Source organism: Poecilia latipinna, unplaced genomic scaffold (assembly GCF_001443285.1).
Source record: "Poecilia latipinna isolate Pla-1442-1.1 unplaced genomic scaffold, P_latipinna-1.0 Scaffold289, whole genome shotgun sequence".
Lineage (NCBI taxonomy): Eukaryota > Metazoa > Chordata > Actinopteri > Cyprinodontiformes > Poeciliidae > Poecilia > Poecilia latipinna.
In genome coordinates, this window is record NW_015112905.1 from 571077 (window position 1) to 594289 (window position 23213).

The 23213-nt window shown below is 38.1% G+C and overlaps 1 protein-coding gene across 9 annotated transcripts in view; it reads right to left on the reverse strand.

Moving 5' to 3' along the window:
- The window catches only part of celf6 (CUGBP Elav-like family member 6), a 163901-nt gene that overhangs the window by 22435 nt on the left and 118253 nt on the right, over nucleotides 1-23213 (reverse strand). For 3 of the 9 annotated variants that reach the window (XR_001425178.1, XM_015034153.1, XM_015034154.1), the window contains exons 4-10: nucleotides 22665-22793; nucleotides 16385-16464; nucleotides 6245-6418; nucleotides 5182-5329; nucleotides 2640-2789; nucleotides 1807-1869; nucleotides 1273-1353 (exon numbers count right to left, since the gene is read on the reverse strand). Coding sequence is in view for 8 of the 9 variants with exons in the window: in XM_015034153.1 (XP_014889639.1) it covers nucleotides 1273-1353; nucleotides 1807-1869; nucleotides 2640-2789; nucleotides 5182-5329; nucleotides 6245-6418; nucleotides 16385-16464; nucleotides 22665-22793 (825 nt within the window). In the remaining variant the exon portion in view is untranslated. The remainder of the gene's footprint in view (nucleotides 1-1272; nucleotides 1354-1806; nucleotides 1870-2639; nucleotides 2790-5181; nucleotides 5330-6244; nucleotides 6419-16384; nucleotides 16465-22664; nucleotides 22794-23213) is intronic. The other 6 variants (XM_015034159.1, XM_015034156.1, XM_015034158.1 and 3 more) reach the window with 6 other exon arrangements.

Below are 23213 nucleotides of genomic sequence, written 5' to 3' on the forward strand. Positions count from 1 at the left end.
CTATAGAGAGAGATATCTTTTTTAAAAACACGTCAACATAAAAATATATATATATATATATATATATATATATATATATATATATATATATAAAATAACATTTCTATGATTATAGAAAAGTTGCTATGATTATAGAATTATTATTATAGAACATTTATCTTGTATGCAACTTTCCATGTTGAAATAAAAAAAAAAAATCTCTTTTGCTGCATGAATCATTATTTACACATTAATCTATGTAAAAATATATCTGTAACAACATGACACCAAGGACAGTTTGGCAAATATTTTTAGTGGGGTTTGTTGTTAAATTCAGAGCTTGAGACTTGGAAGGATCCCTTTGGTGACTCATGCAAAAAACACAAACTGATGTGAAGCTGTAACTGTTCAGTGCAAGACAGAAACTGAGATTTGAGTGTTTCTGTGCAGGTTCAGATGTATCTTGCTAAATGACAGGGAGGAAGATGTGGCAGTGGACTGAGACAGGCTGGGACAGCAGCCAAAACCCAGTGGAGGCTAGAACTCAGACAGGCCACTGGCTAAGCCAAGAATAGCTCGCTCTGTGAGGCCATGACGGTGGCTGTGTCTGTGTGAGGGCCAGCAGACTTCTATCTTTCTTGCTGAAGTATAAAACTCTGTTTTAGTTTTAGAGAAATTTTCATGAAATAAAAAAAACAAAAAACAAAACTGAAATTACTGCAAGTACAGCGATGCACTTTATGTAAAACTGTGAACCTTGAACATATTCTCACCACTAACAACTTTTTCTTCAAGCAATCCTGAAAACACTCAATTTCTCCTCACCATGAATATTCATCCCACTCTATGCTGTCTCATTTAATCATACAGTTGAATAATTAAGACTGACGAATGGCATCAAAAAGAGTGATTTACCATCAAAGTATATCCTATGGTTTATTACGTCTTATGCAGTGGCAAAAGAGTGCACATTACACAAGGAATAGTAATAAATGATTATGCATGCAGCTAATTAATCTGATGAATATTTATAACCACTTAAACACATTGTAATGGACTGATTAAGCAGCCCAACACTGTGAGTTTGAATTAGTGCAGTTTTTTGAATAATGACAGAGTAACTTTCCATCTCAGTGCTAATGTTCTTCTCTTTAAATGGGGAGCCTTTTTCTCACATTTTCCCCAGCCAGCTTTTTCCCCTCCCTCACTAATTCAAAGCAGTGAAGCTACATTAGAATGGAACATGGCAATTATCACCTTTTATCTTGGGTGGGCGCGCTTGCTCGCTCTTACCTTCCCTCTGTTGCTGGGGAATGATGGTCGGTTGCTGGGGGAACGCTTGGCTGATTGGCGCATAGGCGGCAGGGTAGGCTGCTGTTGCAAAGGGAGAACCAGAGTGGAATTCTTCACATCTCCATTTTCATATTTGACACAACAAAACTCGAATCATTATTCTATTGTTCATTCGGGTCCTCAAGTCATTGCATAAATAAATTGCATTATGACTGGGAGCTAGGGCTCATTTGTCTGGTGGATCACTACATAAAAAAAAAATGGCAAAAGAGGGAGTGAGGTGGAGTTCAACTGAACATAGATACGAACAATAAAAGAGAGACAATGTAAATGAAAGATTATGTGAGACACAAATGTAAGTCAAATAAAATCCTTTTGCTATCATCCTAATTGAAGAGGAAAATACTCAGTCATCTGGTCATCTCTTCCTGTCACGGCGCCAAACGGAGTGACCAACCAAAAAATGGAGCAAAGAGAGGGAAACAGACAGATGGAGAAAGTGAGAAAGTAGAGAAGGTAGGAGAGTTGGATCACCTGCGTAGTGCTGGACGCCAGCATAAGCCTGTTGGAGAGGGTCGGTCACCGTTGGACTCTGTGCTGCAGAGAGATGAAAAGCGAGTACGAGAGTGAAGGGTGACTTCGAAGGAAACAGAAGCAAAACAGTCAAAGAGAGGAAGGACAGCAAGACCTAGAGATCACGTTACAGAGTGAGACAGAGACCGGCCAAATCAGAGACCCGCCAGGAGGTGGGATCACACAGGGAGTGACAGCAATTTGGGTTGTCATATCTTTGAGTTCTTCAAAATGCCTGCTTGCCCCAGATGTTTGCATCAAATATTAACAATGTGCCAAACAAACCACTTTGTAGTTCATTACGATTGCAGCTGCCTTTGCATAATGCAAAGATGAGGAGTGAATGTCTGTCAGTTCTTCAGAAATCCGTCCCAGGCAACATTAAGAGGCTGAGGACAGGCTGAGGCACATCAAATTACCCATAATTGACTGATGGATGAACTGATGGATTTATCATGATACTGGGCCAGACTTCTCAGAAATATGCCAAAGACACAGTTGATGGAGCCTTAAATACTTCTGTTCAAATAATAAAAAAGAGAAAAGTGAAATTAAGAGACTTCTAACATTGCGTCAAAATGAAGAGATTCAATTTGTCACTCATTACATATAGATTTTATTTTGTGGCAAACAGGTGATCCTTTTTATCAGATCAAGTACAATGCAATCACACTGAAGCATTTACGGATCAGAAGAAACGGGTAACACTGTGGCAAATGAAGCAGCAGACTTCAGCATTATTAGCTACGTAAATACGCCTTTCCTTTTATTTACATAAATCTGATATAACTCACCTGGGTAAGGATGGATACCATTGGTGTAGATGGGCTCCGATGTAGGCTGGCCATTGCTTTGAGGCGGGAGAGCACTGAATCCGTTGACCCCAATAGGTGTGGCTATGCTTGGCACGGCTGTAGCAGAAATGCCTGGGGGTGTGCTGGTGCCTGCAAGTAGATGCTGATGTTATCATGGAAAGTTGACTGCAGAAGCCTGTGGGGTGAATGCACATTTTCTCAACTTTGCTACCTGTTTCTAAATGTGTTGCTTGAAATTCCCAATAAAGATGTGTTGTATTTTCTTTTTTTTTTTAACAAATGTTTGCCAAAGGAAGGGGAGACATGAAATTTGTCAGAAATCTAATCTAAGGCGTTTTTATTTTGAGAGGATGCCAAAATGTATATTGCAGGTGAAACTCCATACATTTAAATATAATGTATGGAGTTTTGCATAGATTTATTATATCATGTCAGCAGTCAACATCAGGCATGGCAATAACACATTTTTGTTGTATGTAATATTGTAATTTTCCTAGAAACGTAAATTTAGGTTTTCATTTGCTATAAACTATCACCATTAAAAATAAAAGAAATAAGCACACATGCATGTTGTTACATGCATGTATGACAACAAATCTATGTCATATATGAGTTTCACTTTTTGAATGAAGTTACTGAAATAAACTTTTCCATAACACTCTAATTTGCTACGACGCACCTCAGTGCTGAAAATAAGGGTTTGTGCTTTCTTCTTCTCAGCCCAGCCTGTCACCTTGCCAGTGGCCTTTTGTGCTGACAAAATTTTATTTTTTTCTCTTAACTAGGTGAAGGACATTTAAGTCATGTAGGATTATCTTTGATAGGTATTAGTAAGAATATGTAGGCCTTGTGGATTACAAATGCCAGGTACAGCATCAAGCCACTTTATATAATACATTTGCAACAACCTTCCCTTCAGGCATCCTGCCTACTTAGTGTCAAGCCTTCAAAGCTCCTTATGACAAGGGCCAAAAAGATAGTTCAGACTGGGGTCCGGGATTATCTCACACAAATCTTTGCTATTATATTGTATAAGCCAAGGACTCTGCATGCCAAGTTATTGGATTGGCTGTGTTCCCAGAAAACACACAACATCAGAGACACAGGAGGAGAACGTGACAGGCAGAGGAATAACGGAAACATAATGTGTGTACGGAAAGGAAGTAGAAACTATAATGTGGCTGCCAATGCTGTACGGGTTTACTCTACATCTTCTATCACCAAGCCTCTCTCACCACAAGCTTCTGCTTCCTTTAATTTAGTACTTGCAGTGCCTGTTTTTACAGCAAAACAGAGCTTAGATCCAAAAAGAACTAACAATGTGTGCTTTATTTTTCATTTCATAGATAGTATTACTGGCTTAGCTCTTCTTTGCTTAGCTGTGTTTCACCCTTAGATAAAACCAGTAATTGAGCAACTGCTGCCATTAGCTCTGTGAACTTTTCTGTGAGTGAAGTTTTTTTTTTTCCCCTCCTCACAGAAAGCACTCCTGAACCACTGCTTCTGTGTTTTTTTTGTGTGTTCTCTATTCTTTCAACCTGCAGCTAGTTGTTGCAGATATACAGTTTTAACGATTTATTTAAATACACTATGCAAAAAATATACGCAACGTTTGATTTCTTATTTTCTGACGTTAAATCAGTCTCAAATTGTAACAATCTCAATAAATAAAAAACTGTATAATTGACAAAATTGATGACATAACTTTTGGTAATCCTAAAAGTTTCCAGACACTAAGGCGTACTTCACTTCGTAGATTTTCACACTTACTCAAAGAATACTCAGAGCGGACATCCGGCAGACAGGTGTGCGTAACGGTCAAAGTTTTCGATATATGTCAAAATGCTCCAACTCGATCACGCAATAACTTTGGTGAAATTGTATCCACTGTAGACAAGGATCCTACACTGCATGGCATGAAGGGCTAGGACTTCTCTGCCACCAATAAAATGTCTTGAACATTCCTCCTACTGCGACTTTAACGTGTGACCAGCTCAGGCTGAATAACTTAATTCCTTCTTCCTCTGCTACTGCCAAATAGCAAAGTAAAACAACACAGAAAACCACTGTCATTATTCACAACTCCTTCTGCATGCTGATTGGCCCGGATGAAATTCATCCAGAAAAATCCAGCTTAATTGGACAGAGCACTGAAGAAATTCAAAGTTGCATTTGGCTGCATTATTTTAAAACTTAGATTCAACTGTAATGTATGTAAGCTAATTAAATGTATGATTGGAGAGTACTGATTTGACCTGAATTTATATCTCTTGATGAGTTAGTTCCATCTCTTGAAATGACATTTCTTACAGCTTAATGCTAAATAAATAAACAAACTAATCTGAAACTAATTGAATTGAAAGAACAACAGCAACAGCTAAAATTCTTGAAGAAATATATAAAGGTATAACTTATGCAAATCATCCAATCAACAAATGTTTCCCAGCAGTCACGAGATATGGACAAGACTCCCCTGACTGAGCATGACTTGTGCCAGGTGATGTTAAATGTTGGTGCATACCTGAGGACGGTGTCATAGGAGTAGCCACCAGGCCATTGACATTGAAAGCTGCCATTTGCTGCATTTGCGCGGCAGCAATGGCTGCCATGGGGTTCAGGTAGGACCCTTGTGTTGCTGCCATCAGGGCTGCTTGCTGTTGCATCATCTGCTGTAGGATTAAAGAGCAGTAGGGGGAGAGGCGAGTGGTGAGAGGGATGAAGGGAAGGACAGAAAAGAAAAGGAGGGTGAAATCGCTGCAGGATCAGAGCATGTTTACTCTCACATATCTGTTTGCTTGGCCCATGCCTTGTTCTTGAACAGAACGATCTGTTTTGCCTTGTATCTTTGCTTGCTGGCTACTCTAAGGCCATTCTGGTTTTCTGCTCATTACATGGAAAGAAGATAAAAGTTATGTAAAGTGATAGAGATGCTGAATTCTATGTATGTCTATATGATTGCAATGTATATGGAAAAAAAAAAAGAGGGGGGTGGTTGCAGCCGTAGAGTTTGAGAGATAGTGTGCGAGTGGGCGATTCTCACCTGTCAGCATGAGTTGTTAGCTACTGTGTGAGTGTAAAATCTCACAGACTCCTAACTCAGGCTGTGACTTTCATGTGTGAATATGAAATAGGGGTGGGCTGGGCTGACAGAAAAGGGCGTAAGGGGTGATCGGGTCTCTTCTCTGTAATAAAATGCACCTCTTCTTGAGCAGAAAAGTGTATCTAAAAGAGGCAGGCTGAAGTTAGCAGTTTAAATTCTCCAACAGTTCAGTAAACACAGGAATGTGAAAGATGAATTTAAATTGAACAGTATACGCAGCATTGGTTTGCAATCATGACACATGTAATTTAAAATACAGAGAAAAAATACGTCAAACTCATTAGGTAAAGAAAGTGGGAAAATAAATCAACGTAAAAGTAAACACTTCATTTTTTTTTTCTTCTTACTTTCGAAGTTAAAGAAATCTTGAAATCTTTTAACATCCTATGAAACGGTTCATAGGGAGTGTCACATGCCTAGTGGGAAAGAGGATGATTTCAAAACTCAGATCAACAACAATTTTTTGTCTTTCTTTAAAGCTCACCGTCTCCTCTCCCGCTGGGCTGAGACTTACAGCATGAGAGTAGGCGCCATAGGCCCCAAACTGGATGGTCATGGGACTGAAGATGCCGAGCTGGCCCGCCATCTGGTGCATTCTGCGCAGGGTCCTCTCCTTATCAGTGTCTGCAAATTTGACCACCAGGCTGGACGAGGCACCCTGTGGGCACACATTCAGTTTACAAGGTTAATGAAATATGTAACCAAGGCTTTTAAGACTATCATATTAAAAATGTGTATCACTTCAATTCATTCAAATGGCACAGTGTCTTGCAAAAGTACCCAACAACATTGAATGAGTTTCAGATTTTGTCATGTCGAAGCAACAAACTTCATGGTATTTTATTGAGATTTATTCAACAGACCAACACAAAGCAATGGAAGAAAAATAGCATAGCTTTTATGGATAAAAGTCAGAAATGTGTTGTGTGCATTCAATGCTGTTTAGTTTGAAATTCAACGTATGGCCATCAGAATGGTCCAAATAGTAAATAGAGTTCACCTGTGTATTGAGATGCATATCTTCAATAAAACACACATTTTACTGTGGATAATGACAATTTCTTACCCACTTTTGCCAGCATCTTGTAGTGGGGTTGATATAACATTTTTTGGACCACAGAGCCTGAGCTGTATTATTGTGAAATTGGTTCTACAATCTCTCATTTTAGAGGTACACCAGTGCAAATACACACTACATCATTTACTAATTGGGTTATTTCTGAAAGTAATTTGCTTTTAATGTGTGTCAAATTAAAGACAAACACATTCAGAATACTTTTCAAAGGTTGATTTGCAAAACAAATGTCAAAACTGCATATAAGTTCCCTTTCACTTGTTTTAGTTGTTTTATTGATCTGTCACATGAATTCATAAATTGAACATTTCAAGGAGTATGAATACTTTCACAAGGTATTTTATGTCTAATGAATGTAATAAATACTAACGTTGGCCATCTTCAGAAAGCTAATATCAGTTTTGCAGGTAGTATTAATTAGGATGATTAGCTAGAAATCTATTTTCTCTACTTCAAACTTAATGAAGTACATGTTATCATATTTAAAGTGTTTTTCTGCATCCGAAAGTTAGTAAATACATGAATATACTCAAGATTGACAAAGCATAGGTGATTTAAAGGAAAAGTGGTGCATTGCATTATAAGGTGTATATCTCGTTTTTCATTAGCTGACAGCTGGGATAGGCATCTCTCATTTGATTTGCAGTTTACGTTATAGTCTAGCTTTAAGATCTAATATATCTTTAAACCAAAGGGACAAAGGGAAATGAATATGCACCTTGTATTTGTGTAGTCTCTTAGCTGTCATCTTTCATCGGAAGAGAACAGTGAGTGCTCTTTGCTTTTGTGAACTTTCCAACTCCACTGTATACACTGGGAGTGAACTGTGATCCTAACCAGATCCCACAGGAGTGCCAGTCCCCCACTGGTAAAGCTTCACTGAATATAGTATCGGGTAATTAGGTCTGACAAAAGCCTTCGGCATGTAGAGGGCGAAGTATTGACTAATGGCTCTTCCTTATGGCAGATATAGTTCCGTATTGATGTCCGTGCTCCTGAGTTTGCATCCAATTAAATCATTTGAAAGACACAGACCAGAATCAGTTGCTCATTTGGACAAAGCGGGGGGGAAGTGAGTCTACGTGTGAGTGAAAGACAGATATAGAAGGAACAAGAGAGGATGATGAGGCTACCAGGCACAAAAAGCAGCTACAGACACTGTCAAGAGGACCAGGCTTCTATTTAATTACAGGCAATGCATGCTGGGAAAGAGCATGGAGTACCACCAGGACAGAAGGACAGAAACAGCTAGGGGGGCAGTGAGGATATGATTAGTAAGATCATAAAAGCAAAGGCACTGTAAGAGGAGAGGACCCCATAATCACAAGTCTGATTCACAAAAAAAGAAAAAAAAAAAAAAAAAAGCCTCATCCTGACAAGGTCAGAGCAAATGCTCGTTTTGATTAAAATTTCAGTATTTTTTGATGATTGGAAATTAAAAATGTCAGACAACTGCAGGGTACATAGGGATGGACAGAAGACAACTTTTATGGAGTACACCTGTTTCTTTTGCAGAATACAAGCACTAAAGCGCAAAGAGACCAAACTGATGGAAGTCCATTAGTAAATTCTTAAAATAGAAGTTTGTTTAGACAAAATGTTACAGGTACACTAAACAGTATCTAATTTGATGGTTAAGCTTTAATACTTCAAGATGTTACTGCTTTATTATTATTACTAATGTCATGGTATTTTAAAAATCATGTCATTTTTGCATCTTCTGTTAATAACAAGTCAAAACCTGACCTTGCATGCATGCACACCCTGCAAACATACATCCCCACGCATTGATTTTTCACAGTTCTCTGATAAAAGTGATTTGTTTACATCATAACCCTCCATGCACCACATTCCCACTGTCATAATCTAATAAATTCTGCATGAAAGTGATAAATATGCATATGCTAATGTAGAAAACCAACTCTTGTTGAGAGTTTTTGCAAGTTACCCAAACTAAGTCTCACGAACAGTCGTTCAGCACTACAGAGGGAATGTTTTGGCTGCAGATAACTATGAAGAAGAGTCGGGAATGATGGAAAGCATCAGCAGAGACCCCCAGGACAGCACATCTCAGATGGGAACATATCAGAGCCAGCCAGCACCCCACCTCAGGCCAGAGGAGACCCATCTGCTGCTTCTCCCTTGGTGCCATTTTAATTAGTTAAATCAATACTTGAATATGGCAGTGTTAACGGCACTGGTTTTCCCCTTCTAATTTCATTTCATTCCACCTCCTGACCTTTTTTTTTCTATGCTTTCTCAGCTTTGTGGTGTGGTTTAAGGAACTGGACGGTGAGATTTAATGAGGTTGGCAGTGTGCAAACATCTTCCTGCAGCGTTGTTGCTCAAGCCTGCCCACAGCACAGAGGCGTGGCATTTAAATTCACTCATTCTTTGCCTTGTGTATCTGTGTATTCTTATATTCTTTTAATACCTCATGAAGAATGCATTATGAGTATTGTGACAGTGAAAGCCTGAGGCTGTCTGTAGTCACTGCACCGTGACTCCAGATGAAGAAAGTCTGGCTGAGCCTGCTTCCTTCCAACAGAGAGCTCTGTCTCAGCACTGAAACAGACCCGCTCTGAATGTTTTTTGGCAAATATTCTAAACTGGTACAATCGTCTCTGCAGATTTTAGCCTTTTCACCTCAACTACGACAAAAAAGATCTCACATATAAGGACTACAAACTAGACTTAAGGTGAAATCAGACCAGCATGATACAAACAATTTTGCTATAAGGTCAGCAACCTTTTCAGAGCAAATTTGACCTTGCTTCTTAGAAAATAGAAGTTTGATGTTTCATCAAACCACACTTGAGAATCGTAAAAATTAGTCTTTTTTTATTGCACTGTATTAAAAAAAAACAAAAACAATGCTGATATTAAAATAATTCCTGACCGAAGTAATTGACCACGGCGTAGAGCCCAAAGTGCCACATGCGGTCCCGAGTCACAGGTTGCAGAACCTTGTAAAAGATCAAACGTTCCAAACCACTTAAAGAAAAAGAAGTGCGTGGCCAGGTAATGAAGGAACAGGTGCTGGCAAACAAGCAATGGATACAAACCAGCCGCTCCTCGCTGGCTGCAGAAAATCACGAGCTGACAAACAAACAGAATAATAACCTCCCGCAGCATGACTCCAATACCTGGAGAGAAAATGAATTCTCCAAATTTGATAAGGGCCAACAGGGAGCCATCACTTTTGACAGGTACAACTAAGGAATTTGTCACAGGTTCAAAAACTAATCAAATTTTTTGAACAACACACTTGACTTCGGAAAATCTCCTATATTGGATTTTGTATAGGGGACATAATGCGCAGAAGGGGAAAATGCACAATGGTAATTGAGGGATTAGAACTCAACTGCAGCGGAGAAATGGGATAATGCTTTTATCTCTGCATTACTGTGATAGAAAGACACTGTGGTGAAGTGTCTAAAAACAGGTAAACTGACACTTTTTTTCTGTCCTTCTCAGAGGCTTACAATACCAATAACAAGCTGGGCCAATGAAGGGAAATTAATACAAAAGCACAAAATATCACCTATTTACTTTGTGGCATTCAGTGTAAAATCTACAATTAAATAACTAGTAAGACCTCGACACTCGTCTGCTTTTTACAGATCTAAGAACCTAAATTCATCAACTGAGATGAAAAAAATAATTGAACACACTATAACAAGTTTGTTTGGTAATTAGCTAACCCCCCATGAGGGCCTCATATTCAGCTCTCTGACCCTCACTGCATCTCTAAAAGCCTCATGGGAAGAACATCTCTCATTAGCAGAGGGAAAGCTGACTTGGTCTGGATCTACTTTCTATATCCACGGCTACCACTGTGCAGGACAATGAGTCAGACCAAATATATCTCCGATACATCCCTCATTACACCACAACTCTACAACACACGAGCCAACACCAACAAACTCCTGAAGCCCTGTCAGCCCCGCTGCAACACCGAACACGACAATGTGTGCAATTTGCTGGTTGCTGCGCGCTTACCCCTGGGTTTGCCATTTTGAAGTTCTGCCACCTGTGTGTTCGCAGTCTTACAGCAATTTAACAGCTGAACTCATGAGAGGGCCTGCTCTGTGCTCAATCACCCTTTGGGTTACATTTCAAAGCACCTGAAACCCACAATAAACTTCAATTAAAGCTATGACCCAATCTATCAGTGTGTGCCCTATTGGTGACTGCCAGTGCCCTTAAGCTTCATTAAAGCTGTTCACGGAGGGCCACTGTGTTTCACTTGCAGCATTATTTATAGTATGTGTGTGAGCCAGGTAACACAGATGTTGCTGTGAGAACATTAAGAGGGAAAGAGAGACAGAGTGAGAGACAACTCTTTGTTCAAGGTTCATTCAGACCTCGCAGCTGGCACCAGGCGGTGTGCAGAGCAGCCCACTCTTCGAATCCTGCCTCCTGTTAGTCTGTTGTTGACGACATGTGGCAGTGATATTATCCAAATTAACTGCATCTCCCATTGCGTCCAAAGCTTTCGCTGGATACTAATGACCACCTTGCCAATTAATCTGAGTGAAAGTTGGATTTGGGGAGATGAAGATAACAGGTGCAAGGATAGATGGAGAGAGCTATGGATAATTTACTGTAGATTATTTAAAAACTTTTGGCTGTCTCTTGATCCAGTGTAGGTCTGTTTGAGAATCCATATGTTAACTTCAACATTTTAGGTGACCCAGTGCTCTAAAATACTGTGTGTTAGCTACAATACAAGTTAAGAAATATAAAGTGGATGTGAGCCATGAGCATTCGCCAAATTCCTTGTGCAAGGCTGCAAAACGTGGCCTCTTATAAATTAGTAATGTAACTCTGCCAAATGCAATTCCAATTGCCTTCTAAGGATTAAGCCAACAAGTTTATTTGATGAAAAAAATTGTATTTAGACTTTGCTTAAATCTAAATGGAAAGACACCTGTCTTTAGATGAAGTTCTAGCAAAGTAACTTTTCCATGGCTATTAGTTCACTTTTTGACTGTACCACTTAAATGTTTCACTCTCTGTTTTAGTGTAATGCAAAGTGAGGCAGCATCAAAAAAGAGGTGAAAACTCCGGCACATCTGGCTCCAAGGACCCGATCTGGCTGCCAGGAAGCATCCGTAAATATTTATTTCGGGAACATCAGTGAAGTGTGTGGAGGAGCAAACGCTTGCCAGAAAAAGGGGATGCTCCTGTGTGTCCAGCTGTGTGCTGTAGTAACCAATGGACACTCAGCACTGGCAGAGAGGTGCTCAGTAAATTACGAAAATTATAAAAATTGATTTTTGCAGTCTTCATTAAGCAAAAGGAGAAAAAAAAAGTTTAACAAAGCAATACTTCCTGTGTAACATTAGGCTTATGATGTTTGTATATTTAACTGTATTAATGCATCAACTCTAACACATTACCAAGGTTTGATCTGTTAACTATTTAATTGGAACTCTGGTGGTATGTTTAAAGGACAATGTGTTGCTTAAATAAAAATGCTCCACTTCCTAATAAAACAAATTCTTAATGCAACTTGGACTGTTTTTTTATTTATGAATAGGGGGGTGAACACACCTACCCAGATGTTTTAGATTTATTTTTCCAATTTTAAACTAGGCGTCATATCTCTTCTACATTACAGTTATCTACAATTTTGTATTGGTCTATCACATGAAACCCCAATGAAATACAGTTGAGGTAGTTGATTTTAATGTGGTAATATGAGAACAAGTTCCCAAGTTCATATATAAAGGTTTGTTCAAAGTCAGTGGAGTTTCTCCACTTCCATGTAAACTCAAATTATGTTTACGAAGCAAATTCTGCTATTGTAACAATATGTTCTGAAAGACAAGAAAAAAAACAAAAATGGTTTCTCAGTAGGAATTTAGAATGAAGTTCATCTGAATACAAGCCAAAGTTATCTGTGGGTTAAATCTGGAATTGATTGCATTGACGAATAAATGTAGAATAACCAAAAGGTATTGAAGGGCTTATAAAGTGCAAATCTCCCTCATTATCATCAGAGACCCAACACTATAATATCAAAACGCAGTTGAGGAAGCAAAGAGGCTTATTAATCTGACCTCATTTTGGAGATCCATCCTAACTCTAGGGTGCTTTTTAACATTATTGACTCCCTTGTTAACTCTCCCTGTAGTCTCTGTAATGGAGCCTCTGTACTTTTAAGTGTTTTAAATGTTTTAATATTCTTTAACAAAAAGTGGCCCCGTGACAGGGGCCATACTGTCACTGGTAGTAATTTGGCTTTGATGAGATGTCACCAAGACATTTTTACTATGTAGCTGAAAGAAGTTTTGACTTCTGTGAAGCCCTTAATCGTCTCTTCCTTTATTACAAACTATTCAGATGTATTTAATTATATATTTATTGCTGTATGCTGTGTGGTTGAAACTATTCCCAGAATGTGCAATAGAAGCCAGTATATAAACTACAACAGTTTTAAAATGGGTAGACAGGTTGTGTGGGTTGGTATTAATGCAGAAGCAGCGAATAAGTTGTCAGGTTAAATACCTCCCAACAGGTGAGAAGCATATATTTATTGTCAAGCATAAAATATTGCAGCCATGCAAAGTACAATGGCAAATCTGAACATCTTTATAAGATTGAGACTGTTTGTTATCCCAGCTTAACAGAACAAAATAAAGGATTTTATGCAATGTAGAGTTAAAATAACAGGATAAACTACCCCCTCAAAACACGTAAAGTGTTTGACACCAAAACCACTTTTCTAGAAAAGCAGAGAAACAACAAACTGATGAAATCCACCGAGTAGACAATGTGAGGCAAGCAACATTAAAAATGATAAAGAATATGAATTAAAGTTTTAATTTTTTATTATGATATTTTCTTTTTCTTTTTGTCTTAATTTTAACTTGTTTCTCTGACACTGCATTTCATTTCATTCTAAATATTAACACACTTTCTTGTAAATAACTAATGCAAATCTGACAGCAGCAATTTAGAGTCATAGAGCTATGAGAAATGTTAGATTGGAGTTAAAATAAAAGAAATAAGCCATTGTCCTGGACCCTCTAACTAGCTATTTAGTTTAAAGTTTGTCAATATTAATATTGATAAATAATATTTTTCTGTTTATCCTCAAACTACATATTGTGTATTGTAAACCATGGTCATATAAACATGAGCCATCCACACATAAACAAAGACGTCTGTCAATTTTACTCTTAACTTGCTGACAGCTAAAGAATGGGGAGATAACAGTCAGGTGATTAGGATAACATTATAGAGAAAATAAAGTTCACTTCAAGTTCTGCAAAATATAGTAAAAATTTAAAGTAGAAATACATTATTTTCTTGTACCGCAACGTGCATTTTATACTTTCTGGAGCAGATTAATGAACTCAACATCAAAAGTTGTGTCAGAGGCCCAACGATTTTTGGGTTTATCACAGATCATTGCTGCAAAGACACTTGCAGGGAGAATATTTGAATGAAAAATTACTTTTGTTTTTGTAGCTCACATATTAGACCTGTGTTTTTCTTCACAATTTTAAAATATATATATATATATATATATATATATATATATATATATATATATATATATATATATATATATATATATATATATGTATATATATGTATGTATATATAACATATATATATGTTATATGTATATATATATATATATATGTATATATATGTTATATATATATATAACATATATATATATATATATATATATATATATATATATATATATACATATATATATATATATATTCTCACCTATGGACTAATAGTTAGGGAGACCTGGGGTCTGGGTCAGTTGACCCAGATGTCGCCCATGTCAGCAGTTGTGCCAGCAGGTGTGCAGAGCTGCCCAATTCATCTGATCCTGTATAGTTCATCCAATTGTAAAGAATCTAAAATGCCAAAGTGCCACAAAATCAGCAGCTTTACACTTAATACTTCTAAGTCATGTAAGTATGTGGGGAAAAAAATAACACAAATTCAACAGAACATAATTTATGTAATTTAGTTCTACAGTAATAAGCATTTAAGCTGCGTCTTTGCCACTCTTAACAGTAAATAACTTTTAGTGGAAATGTCATTATCATGTCCCTCCAGTCTGAATTTAGCATGATTAACCAAAAAAAAGCAATACAGCAAACAACATAAAGTAACAACAGCTACCCATTTTCAGCTGTTTTTCTCTCTCTCTTCCTCAGGTGTATTGTTTCCCCTCAGATATTCTTTGACTTTAGATTTTGTAATATTTACCTCTGTCCACTTTCAAAACCATTATTCAACTTGACTTGCAATTCTGTCATTCATCATTTAATTATATAACATCATCATAAACGTTTTGCCTTCTATTCTCTCCACCTGCTTCCTGTCACTGCTCAAATAAGTGAGAGTGGATAAGCGCTACATAGATCATTATGTGCTGCATTCACTTGCATGCAAAACACAAGATATCTACTACTTCACAGTTAGACTAAATGGCCATTTTTTAAGCATATTTATTCTTCTATTGATTAATAAAAACAAAAAAATCCTAGTCCTACTTTAACCATTACTTCACATTACATTAATAATTTTACAGTGTATTTTGTTTATTAGTTCTATATTCTGAAATGTCATGTTTTATAATTGTTTATGATTCTTAGAAAAGAATCCCATGTCATCATTAAATTTTGTATATTTTCAAGCAGATGCTTGAGGCTTATTTGCTGCTGGTAAGACACTGACTGCACAATTTCGCTGAACAGAATCCCACCTAAAATCCTTTCCTAAACACCTAATTTCATCAATAATGAGTAGAAGAAAATGGGCATTTTTAAGATTTTTAACAATTTAGGGTTAGCTAAAATACTTCTCTATTTTGTCCCCACAAATAAAACAAATCTCTGATATCAGAACTAATTGTCTGCCAAAAATCCTTTCTGTCCTGCTAGCATTCTACAAAATCACCCCATGTCCTGACTTTGCAATCAAGCTATGATTTGCTCAGTGACAACCAAATCACATTCGGAAATCCTTTTGTAGCATGCAGCACTCATCTCCCTTCAAGATTTTGATGTAAATGTTATTTTTTTGCCAGAAAATATCTTGGACCACAGGAGGAAAACAGATATAGGGCCTCCTGCTGTTTATTTTAAAGCACCAGATGCTGACTCTGGCAATAACACATTGGTAAAATGTGTTTGAATCTTGGCTCATGATGTGGTTTGAGTAACTATGGTGACCACAAATATGTGTGTGCAGAGGGTATTTGTTACACGTTTGAATGTTTTTCTTGCCACAGTGTTTGACTTTCCAAAGGAATAGAAGGACAAAGATTCTATTGCATTTTGAAAATATGTATTCCACCTGCTGAGGGAGAGTGCAGGCAGAGGAAAATTTGCCCATTGCCAATTTGTTTTTGCACTGAATGGACTGTAGGCTTAGGTTTTTGGAAGTGCTATCCTCAGAACCACAGAGAAAACAATTAGCACTGACAGGTTGGTGACACTGCATTATCTGGGGTAAAAAGTGGAAGGTTTGTAATGCAGAGCCAGCACAGACTCTGGTACTTACAGGCATAGTTTGTCCACCATGCAAACTGTTGATGGCGGCTTGCGCTTCTGCGTGGCTCGAGAACTTGACAAAGGCACAGCCTGTACACACACAAAGAGATGGGCACGTCAGTAAAATGGCTTTGAATTGCATAGAGAAAACACTATTCATCACCACTGACTTTATGCTATCATTTGCTTTCCTGACTTGTTAACATATTCTATCATTTGTGTTTTGTGTTAAATCAGTGTTACTACAAAGAAGGCATTAGCTGCCTGGGACATTCTTCTTTCTGTCCATTTCTGTTTTGACCCCTGTCGGCTTTAAAACCTGAAGCCAGAGCATTTACTGTCTTAGCGTGTCTGTCATTATTTATCTGTTCAATATTTACATGGTGGGATTTGTGCACAGTCACTCATAAAACAGATTATGCAAAGGCATACTATTCAGATCTGCCTTTCTAATCGTCTCTCTCCTCACAGGGGAAAGAATTAGGTGAGTTTTATAGAGGATTCAAATCATCTTAAAGGTGTTGCTTAGCTGAGGCAGAAAAATACAACTGAACAGAAGTGGTTGACCACAAGGGACCAGGCTTTGAATAATTCTGGACTGTAGTTAGATGATATAAGTATATTTCAAGCTGATTATAGTCTTTGATAAGACTGAATAAATATACATTGTGACAGCATGATTCAGAAGATGGATCTCAATAAATTAGAATGCCATTATAAAGGTTTCAGTAAATCAATTCAAAAAAATAAACACTCGGAAATTGCATATTCTTAGGGTTTACTTTTCTTACCTTGATGGTTTTGGCTTATAGCTAATATAAGATGTATCAGTACTTGGTTAAGTCTCCTTATGCTTGACTTACAGCATCAGTGTGATTATCCTGTGGCAGTGCTGAGGTTTTTAAAAAGCCCAGGTAGGTTTAAAGGTGGACTTCAGCAAATTTACATCATTACTTCTGTCTTATGATCTTATTGAAATGCTTCATAGATTTTGGACCAGTTCAGGTCAGACTAGTTTTCTGGCCTGTCAAGCAACCTTATACTATGGTCACTAAATCAGATATTGGTACTTTTGCCAGTGGTACTTTTGCCAAGACCAGCTGGAACATGAAATTAGTATCTCTATGTAGCCTGGCAGCAGAAGGAAGGATGAGGTGTTCTAAAATTTCCTGGAAGACAGCTGGGCTGGATTTGGGCTTTTGGACAAACACCAGGAAATGACATTTCATCACTGGCTGACACTTCACCCTGGACGTCAAGCAAGTTGGATTCTCTACTTCTCTGCCCCTCCGGGCTCAGGGATCTTGGAAAAAAAAAAAGAAATGTAAAATGGACTTTCAGCCGAAAAGAAGACTTTTGACAAAAAAAGAAGAACAGTTCTTCCTTTTTCAAGTTAAGCAATCTGATATTTCCGGTTCATTAGTAGCTTAAAACATGGAATGCAGCTTATTGCTCATTTTCCAAACATGCCGGTGTGCCTTGACTCTTCGAGCTCTGATTCCCGCTGCAGTCAAGGCCTTAAGAACTTTTCATCAAACACCCAGACTCTTTTGTAGTAGAATTTCACTTTTTTAATTAAAGGACTAAAATATATTAGTTTTTGTTCATTTAATGTACAGAGATGCACCTGAATCTGGGAGAACACTAAAAACAACAGCAACTAGTGACTTGAAACACTGAGAAAATGAAATGTGTAAAATCAAAGTAACTTTTGATTTTACTTACTTTGCATGAATTTAATTGGAGCCAGTGATCTAGAACCAAAGGCTTTCCCTGGGTTCAGCCCTTGTTTGATATAAAAATATCCATGCTTGCAAAATGTCAATATACATATTCAAATATATATTCTGCGTAGATGAAGGAGTTCAAATTTATTTTAGTTATTTTATTCTTAGGTGGATTCAGGATTATCACTCTGAGATATTATATCATAGGGTCAGCGTTTGATTTTCTAAACACCACAACAACTAATTAATTTTGTGTGAAAACACAAATGACATGCATTTATTGGTGAACGTTTTTAAATCACTGCATGTGGAAACATGGTGAGTGGTAAAGGCCATGTGTTTTCTACGCTGGGAAATGCCCTCAAAGCTGTAGAGATCTACAGAGGCAAACAGAAGAGTCAAAGAAGCCTTTGATTCTGTCACAGCACTCCAGCACCCTTTTTACTTCACTCGAACACCCCTCCGGGTAGAGGCAGGAAAGGTCTTCATTTGTCCAACTGAAATGCATCAGGCTACTGTGTACCATTTGACTTTAATGCTCTCTTTGAAGACCTTCTCCAACAAACACATTTAACCTTTGCAGCAGAGATAAAACATGGGGATTTGATTTAGCTAAAAAAAAATATATTTGATCCTTTAAAGGAAAAGTAACTTCGCTCTTGGTTTCTTTACAAGGCTACTATATATTGTGCTGATGTTCAAGTGATGCCAGCAACTGAGGCCAAACAGAACTGCCAGGCTTGGCTCACACAATAAATGGAATACCATGTTGAATGTATAATGTCCTCCAATTTCTCATCAAAAGACAGTGCCACAACTATGCATTTTCTGCTAAAATTTAAATAAATAAACAATGTTAGGGGACAAAGTGCACAATATTTGAAAAGATCTAGAAGTGCTATGGCCTCATAAATTATAGTGCACATTGAAGTTTTGGTATTTGGTGGTTCAGAGCGCGTTTGGGGGGTGAGGGGAAGAAATTGTATTGCTTTCAAGTGAGAGGATCTGCGCTGCCTTTTGAATTCCCGGGGTAATAATATGTATGCATGAATTCCATCCCTCTGGATGGCTGACATTTATAACACAACTTAATTATAGACCTAAAAGCCATCTCTCTATTATTGCTGACAATTCAGAGCTCTATTCAACTCTGGCAGCAAGTGTTGCACTTTGAAAGTACTTTGAGGAGCAGCACCATAGAGAGATGGATGTTAAACTTCTCGGCCTTTTTACTGGGTGAAGAGGGGTGCTGAAAAGCCTCTAAGTAGCATAAATTTACATCAACAGGGACAAAGCCTCAGCCGTGGAACAGATAGCGCTGTCAATTTCAAGGTCTGTCTCACTCAAATTATGGGAACCTCATCCTGAGTGAGGCGGCTGGCAAAATAATTTGCCGTAACATCCGGTAATGATTGCGTGGGACTGTTGCACGGGCAGTGATAGAACTAGATACCTATGTATGGAATCTCTGTGCGATTGTGGCATTCGTAGCTAATACCGAGCTTTTACTCTCCTCGTTTCATAACAATGAAATTCGAAAAAGCAACAGTGCTCTAGTCAGTGATAACATCAACATACACTAAACCAGGGAAAACGCAGCACGTGAGGAAAGAAGAGAAGAGTCGAGGTGTGAGGTGCAGGAAGGTGAAAATGAGTGAAAGCACAAACAAGGAGGAAAACTAGTTCCTGTCTGACACCGCCGCATGGGCTTTATTTTAGTTTATATGCTGTCAATCAGCTTGAGGCATCTGAACAGACAAAGAGAAAGGGAGTGGGGGGGAAAGCAGGAGCAAGACGGCAAAAACAGAAACAAGCCACAAAGCAAAAAAGATGGCGGGCTGGATGGGCTAGAGAGAGCAACAGACCTGGGATCAACAGTGAAATGAACAGATGCAGGCACCGATGCAGGTGTGCAATTTTGTATAATCATGCTTCGTCTAGAATTTACACTTCATCACCTCATGTGCCCTCCCCTCCCTCATTTTCAGAGGCTGTACCTACATAAATAAATCTAATTTAGGAGACAGAATAACAGGTGGAAATTCAGATCAGTGTCTTGAGAATCCACTGTTGTGCATAAATGTGTTTATTTGTGATGCTAACTTGTTTTCTAACTTTTAACTGAATGACAAGGTTTTTCACATGACAAATTTGAAGTGAGCATAACTAACCTTGACTTAAAAAGGAGTGAATGAATAAAACAATGTTTGAAACTTTTCGTAAAAAAACAGATGCAACATGAGAGCTTGTGTTAAGCACACAGGCAGTCTTGCATGTCCCTCCTCTTCTTTAAACTTAACCATGATGCCTTTGTCTATGTGTTAAATTTAACAATATAAGCAAAAGGCACATGTCCAAGTAATCCAACCTAGAAGATAATGTTCTGTTGTTCAGGTTTCCCGATTCTTGGTGGAAATTAGCTTGCAACTCTGGAAAAGCAAAGGAAAGGACTGAAGCAGCAGCTTAAAGTGTTCTGTCACTTTTCTCTTAAATCATTGTGAAGGTAAGCACTGCCAAAAGAACAGCACACATAGGTTTTTCTTTAGCTTACATGAGTGAAGACTTTGTCAACCGATGTGCATAAACAGATTTAGGACTTGATCAAAGAGAAACGCTAACAGTATTATTTAGAAGTAGACTGAATTGTAAAAGTGGTCTTAATAGACCGTTTTCCGTGAAAAATTACGACACTGCAATAAAGACGTGAATGAGAGCAGCTGTTATTTAATTCACCCACACTAAAAGTTTAAATGAGCAAAGAGAGGAAAAGTAATTAATCAGATGTAAATATTCTCATAGAGGCAAGGTCACAAATCAAGATGTTAATTGGTGAATGACATCATGGTATGCATATTTATTTTTACGCTTCCTTTGAGACAAAATACTGAATGTTCAGTGATTGAGAACTAGTTCCTGCTGGAGTTATAAACTTAGCTACAGACATTTAGATGGACAAAATCAATAGTCATCTTAACCTGGTTGAAATGAACTCGGAGCTAGTTCTTGCTCACTTGTGTGCTGTCAATGCCTCATCTGTTATGACAAGTAAAATGCTAAAAATGACACAGGATTTAATTTGTCCACTTGACTGTTCTGTAAATTTGTTTTCTGTATAATTTCAGGTGAGGCAGTGCTGAGTTGTGCCTCACACACACACACCGACAGATGCAGGCAGTTGGGGCATGCCCGATGTCTGACTTAATGATGCCAAAGTACATTTAATTACACATGAACTACACATTTTGACGCTCCAGTCTGTCTGATATATTCAAAGAATGTGTGTGATATATTCAGTTTCTCTGAAATAATGCACAGGGTGAGGCAGAAAATACCATGCTGCTCTTCTTCTACACATGAAAGGGATGAAAACATACACGACTCCTCCTTGGCTATTAGCGACACAGCCAGACTTTTACAAATGAAGGTGAACAAGGACGATTTTTACAACAGAGACACAAAGATATCCACAGAGAAGGATGGACTTTATATAGAAATAAAGATAAGGTCAGACATGATTTTAAATTTTAGTAAAAAAACAAACACTTGAGAGCTCAGCCAAAAAAAAAAAAAACATTTACATTTTTGAAAAATTAAATTTGACCTGATACAAAATACTCTTCTTTTGCAATTATATTGCTGAGCAGTATTGAATTGATTAAAGAATAACTGAAAGTTTTTAAATCGACTAAATGTTTTAATTAAGATCAAAATTGAAATATACTTTTTTTTTTATTATTTTGTATATTTGTACATTTGACTCCAGAGCAGTCAGTGCCTCACCAGTTAGGAGCCTTCCCACACATCTTTTTAAAGTTGAACTGGCAATAACACTAGATGGGAATGATTTTGTAGATGGGAGTTCAGATTTTGTCAGAATTGGGAATTCATCCTATATTTTAAAACTATCTTTAAACTACCTAACTACAATGTAGGCCACAGACACGAGCTCAAATTTGTCAAGAAGTGAGTGACAGCAGCAGAGCTCAGAAAAGGTGCTTTATTTACAGTAGGACAATATTGTCCAATAACAGTCTCTGGGGAGGGATGATGGGAGTGTGGGAAACAAACATGATTACACCTCTCCACTTTTCAGATAACATGAAGAGCAGGAAGAGAGGTGGTGCAGAGAAACAAGCTGCTACGCGAGTGTAAGCCCAGGATGAGACGAGCGACTGTGATCAAGAGACAACAAACGGAAAAGATGACGAATGAAATACCAAAAGAGGGAGAAAGGAGCAGGGGATGGGGCGAGAAAATGAAATGGAGAAAAACAATACAAACGAAAGAAAGTGGGGGAAAGAAGGTGTCGGAGTGTGGTGACAACGAGATATGATAGAAATGCAAGTGTGACGCATAAAAGGCAGAATATGAAAAAAAAAAAAAAAAACTGAGTAGCTGAAGGGGAGGATGAGTTATTCAGAGAGCATTGCAGACAATGATGATGAATGCAGCAAAGGAAGACAATACCTCTGAAAATGCAAAGAACATAAAAAAAGATAAATAGATAGGGATTAAGAAAGATAAGCGAGGAAGAGAAAGAGGGGGAGGCGTGTGGGCTCTGACCCTTACTGGCCCCATCAGGCCCTCGAAGGACGGTGCACTCCTCAATCTGGCCGAAGGTCTCGAACAGCCGCCGGACATCGTCCTCGCTCTGTTGCTTGCCGAGCATTCCTACAAACAGCTTCCTGTCTTCTGGATTGGGAGAAGGGAAGGAGAAAGGGAAGGAGGGTGGATGGAAAAGAAGAGAAGAAAGAAATGCTAGAGCTGATGGCACCATTCTGCAGAGGCTTTTTTTTTTATCAGCAGTCTGCTGTGTTGTTGTTGCTGCTGCTGCTGCTGTTGTTGTTGCTGTTGATCTCACTGTTGTCGAGCGTTTCACTTCCCCTCCCAATCCCCCCAATCTATGCATGGGGGTGATTTATTCCTGCATCTACTAATCTATTCAAGTCTTATGTATTGATGTCTGATACAGACAAAGTTGGGAGAGCTGCGGATTCCTCCCAAAAGTGAGAAGGGTAATATTTTGCAGGAGCAGAAAAGCTCTTTGATTGTCGGTGAGGAAACATCCAACAACAACATGTACATTTTTATCACCCAAATAGTAAGCATTAT